Raw genomic sequence first — 5,000 nt, 5'->3', positions numbered from 1 at the left:
TTTGATAGATATGAAATATTAACATAACATTTCTCACTCATTTACAGAAATGTCCTAATGTTTTGATCATCATTAGTTAATTTACGTCTTTATAATGCTTTTTATGCATCCCTTGTTCCCTGTATTCTATTTCTATGCAACCCTGTTATTGGTTATGCCCTCCTCTCCCTGATTTGCATCTTCCTATAGACTTATGCAGTGTAAAGGTAGGCTACTTTTAGTTTATAGTATACAATCATATCAGCTAATGTACGGTGTGTCTGTACATGACTGATTGCATGCGTGTGATTCATGCATTTTGAGAAACGGGTATTTGACTATTTGTATCGTATTTGTACAGTCACCTTGATGTAGACTACATTTTTTACTAGATTGGTTCATTTTGATAGCAGTAAGAAGTGTTGCTATTTAATTGTTTTTGAACACAATCACGCACACACACACACACACACACACACACACGCGCACACACACACACACACACACACACACACACACACACACACACACACACACACACACACACACACACACACACACACACACACACACACACACACACACGTGTATTGTATTGGTTTTGCCGGATCTTAACCAAATCACTTTGTAATGTAAAATAATGCCCAATCAAGCAATTTTTTGCTACCATGCTTTCATACCATACACTACTGTCATACATTACCTGGAATACCTTTCAACAATCTGCAGAGGAGATATTTTCATATTTTCAGTGTCTTCATAGGATACAGCACGCTTGTCTGGTTTTGCGGGACCATAACCAGATTTCTTTTGTACACATCAACCAATACTATGTTTTGCATTCTGTTGCATTCTCTCACATTTCAGCAACTATTTTAATTCTATGTGTCTGTGATTTTCTAAGTAAACATCTCTAAGTAGTAGTAATGTCGTTATTCTTATACCATGTCAAAAATATTGTCAGTGTTTTGAAAGAGACTTATTTATTATATGCAGATTTTAATGTGGAAAAAAATATTTGAAAAAGAAGCTTTGGTAAGAGTCCATGACTTAGTCATGTTAACTAATGTATTTTTTTATTATTATTTAATTAGACGTTTATTTAATTCGTTGTAAAGTTGGGAATTTTTATTTATTTCAGTTAATTGTAGCGTTAGGAACCAAAACGTATTTAGAAATTGCACAGTTATGTACATTTACATTTTGTACCATATGTGTTCACTGTTGTTTTTTCCTGTCTCTTTTGGTACTTGTTTTTGTACAGCGCAGTTTTAATTCCCGATGGTTTACTGGTACAGTCAGTTTCATGTAGGAGCTTTCATTATGTATTTTCCTTTTGCTGCACTCTTACATAAATAAATGGATACACACCTCTCCTTGTCTGTTTCCATTATCACTAATTGCCAGACATTGACGATTTCCTGTATTTTGTGTGGCAAATTGTCCCTTTAAACCACTCCATGTGAAATAAAAATATGCAATTACAATATTGAGTAACTGCATACTCGAAAAGCAAAGAGAAAATAAAACCACTGGCATGGTGGGAGATATGGGTTTTGTACAGTAGATGCTGTGAATGTCAACAAAGTTGTTTTTCAAATGAACCACTAGGTGGGGTCCTTGTACTATTGTATCAACCACTTGCAGGGATGAGCCGCTGTGTCCCAGGAAGGGACATGTCAATGGCCAATATGTCTCTGTCAGGACAACTCATTAAAACACACAGTGAAGCTTATATTAGGCCTATTATTAACTTGCCTCATACATATCTCTCGTTTATGTTTGTTAATCACTGCACATTGAGATGTATTGCTGCTTTAAAGCTTACAAACTCCCACACCTCCAGAAGAAATTGAATTCAGCAAGTCAAGCCACCACAAACAGTGGGCAAAATAGCCTCACGACACTCATAAATAGTGAGTGATTATATTGTGTCCAAAAGTACCCACTGTACACAGTATATCCTACATTTTCCCGTGTTAATTCTACACTTAGAGAGTAGGACATGCTTAATGTTGAATCAACACTACAACGTTTACTGTGCAGCTTCAGACTGGTGGCTGGTGTGAATATCTATCCCTGGACGATGCAGTAGGCTCAGTGGTCAGAGGGCTATGTCAAATCCTTAAAGCTCTGTCAACATTGCGTGACAAACGAGGACAACAGTGGACTGACTGTAGGTGGGAGATGATCTCTGCCCTTCAAAGGCAAAATGCAGTAGCTAGGCCTACATATTTTGGCAAAATTGACTTTAGACTGAAAATGGTTTTCATAACACCTCCTTTATCTTTTGACAAAGCTGTATGGTCCAAATATGTCCTGTTCTAGAGATATTGCTATGGCAAATTTGCAGTAACAACAGTATCCAACCTAATACTTTGAAGGTCCTTTTCTCAGTTTCAGTGTTGGTGGGTGTAGTTGCTGCACTTTGCCTTTGTAGGGGAGATCTGCACAATGTTTTACTGTAGAAAAGACACTTTCTGCACAATATTTTGCTACAGAAAAAAACTATTTATTTGTTGTTTAATTAAACAATTACTGTAAGACCGTGTCAGGTGAAGGATGACGCAGAATGTCATCTTTGTTTCATTTTCATGTTAGGAAATGCTTTTAGATAATGTGGTGTCAAATAACAACTCAGTTGGATTGCAGTTGAAATACTTTTATTTGCTCATCATAACAGTCATGCATATTCGTCAGTCACCAACTAATTGAGAACAAATGATCTATTATTGGAGAACACTACAGACTGTGAGCTGACACTGTTGCAGTCGGTAGAGAGAGTATGAGTGCAAGTCAATATCAGCCCTCCAGTTAATTCCTCTAGCCTTGTACTTCAGTGTCGCCCTTTCTCCTGTGGAGAAATCAATGCGTTGCCGAGCCAGGTTGGAGGCTGGAGGAAACACTAAAGGAGTGACATTGACTCACACTTGTTTCAGCCTCTGGGTGTCTCGTTCAGAGAGGGTAGAGCAGGAACCCGCTGAAGGTGTTGTGGTTACTCCCTTTGGAGTCATGGAGTCTATTGCCTGCTGGGAGCACAAGGTTAACGGCATCGCCCTTCTCCAGCTGCAGAGTCAGACCACTGGACAGGTATGAGCGTTGACTATCATTGTTATATTCCGCCAGATACATCAGTCCCTGTCCATTCTTATGCATCTGGATGTGCATGTATTGTGTGGGTAGAATATCTGAAACAGTGAACCTGAAGTAGTAGACACCACTAACTGGAGCTGTGAAGAAACCAGACACACTATTGTAAGCCTGACCAACATTTGTGATGACTTCACTGAAAACCACGTTCAGGTCCTTAGTCCCAGAGGTTATGTATCCGGAGTTACCAAGACTTGCTGAGAATGCCACCTTGGGTGCTGCTTTGATCTCTTTCTCCAGATTCCCTACTTCAGTCTCAGCGGTTGCCAATCTGGTCTTCACCTCTGTCAGCTCTGCCTGTTGTGCTGCATTTTCCTCCTCGGTGGCAGCCAGTTTGCATTTCACTGATGCCAGCTCTGCCTCTTGTGCAGCAGTTTCCTTCTTCAGATTGCCCACCTCTGTCTCACTGGCCGCTAGCCTCTCTTTCACTGCCACGTTTACAGCCTCCAATACCTTTATGTCATCTTGATTGTGTCTCACTATCGCCCTCAGATCCATCACCATGTCTCTGAGTTCCTTCAGCTCAACATAGATGTCCACTTGGGTAGTAGAGACTTCAGCAGCAGCCGCAGCAGCAGCAGCAGCAGACCCAGTGCTCTGGCTCTCAGTCTGGACTTCAGTCTGGGTTCTCCGAGTCTGAGCCCCACACATGGAGAACAGCAGCACCAGCAATGACAAGACAGGCCTCATCTTCAACATCACTAAACAAACAATCGAACAAACAAACAAACAAAACAAAGTTATTAGTTACTGTCACTGAAAGAGGTGTTACATAATGGCGTAGACAGAATAGAATTAATCTACTGTAATATAATTCCACCAGGATTAAAACATACCAACATCGATACCACTACATAGTACATTTTGCAGTGTTAGTTCAAAACCTAAATGTGCACTGTGCAATATTTTTAGTAACACTAGTGATGGTGCTAGGTGTGGAAATGTCGGATCTCTGAACTGTCACACAGCTGTTGAAATAAAGTCCAAATAATGAATCCGACTATGTGTAACGGAGGCTAACTAGCACAGAGTTGGCGTGGAACGTTGGTAAACCTCCCTCCGATAGCCTCATACAGTCTCGTGCCGTTGGGCCGAGAGACTAGTCTCTTGGCCCAGCGGTATCGTACTGTGTCTTCCATTGCCGAACCGTTGTAGTTGACGAGGTCGCACGTTCGATCCCCGAGGGGGGTGAATAGGTGCAAGATGACCTCTGTTACAGTGGTGCCGTGACCCGGGATGGGAGTGAGGTTTAAGGGGGAGAGTGTAACGGAGGCTAACTAGCACAGAGTTGGCGTGGAACGTTGGTAAACCTCCCTCCGATAGCCTCATACAGTCTCGTGCCGTTGGGCCGAGAGACTAGTCTCTTGGCCCAGCGGTATCGTACTGTGTCTTCCATTGCCGAACCGTTGTAGTTGACGAGGTCGCACGTTCGATCCCCGAGGGGGGTGAATAGGTGCAAGATGACCTCTGTTACATATGCAGCTGAAGAAACTGAAGAATTCAGATGCAAAACCCTCTACCTGTATGTAAACTTCAAAAATCAGTCCATCTATTTTTGTTCGGGCTTGACTTGCTAGGCTTGATAATATTCAATTGGCTTTTTGATTGTGATTACTTAGTGAAACTGAACTCTTCAACTGCACAAAAAAAAATGTTCAGAAATGTGGACAGCCCCTTTCTTTATTGTTGTCGCTGTTGTCAACTAGGGTACCCAAAATGAAAACTACATGACAGTCAGTGTGATATAGGTTTAGGAACACAAGAAACACTTCACAGAGTCAGAGCAAGCCCATATAGAAAATTGACATACTGTATACGTAAGTGCTCCAGTATTGAAAATAGACAGAATGCATAATGCATAGCCTACATTA

The 5,000-nt window shown here is 41.2% G+C and overlaps 1 protein-coding gene across 1 annotated transcript; it reads right to left on the bottom strand.

Moving 5' to 3' along the window:
• Window positions 1-2,654: 2,654 nt before the first annotated feature.
• On the bottom strand, window positions 2,655-3,822 carry LOC134451913 (uncharacterized). The gene has a single exon (XM_063202340.1). It carries the CDS (start codon window positions 3,817-3,819, stop codon window positions 2,935-2,937), a length of 885 nt encoding a protein of 294 aa, XP_063058410.1. The 5' UTR covers window positions 3,820-3,822; the 3' UTR covers window positions 2,655-2,934.
• Window positions 3,823-5,000: the final 1,178 nt, after the last annotated feature.

The sequence above is a fragment of the Engraulis encrasicolus genome, chromosome 1 (assembly GCF_034702125.1).
Source record: "Engraulis encrasicolus isolate BLACKSEA-1 chromosome 1, IST_EnEncr_1.0, whole genome shotgun sequence".
NCBI lineage: Eukaryota > Metazoa > Chordata > Actinopteri > Clupeiformes > Engraulidae > Engraulis > Engraulis encrasicolus.
This window is presented reverse-complemented; position numbering and strand designations above follow the sequence as displayed.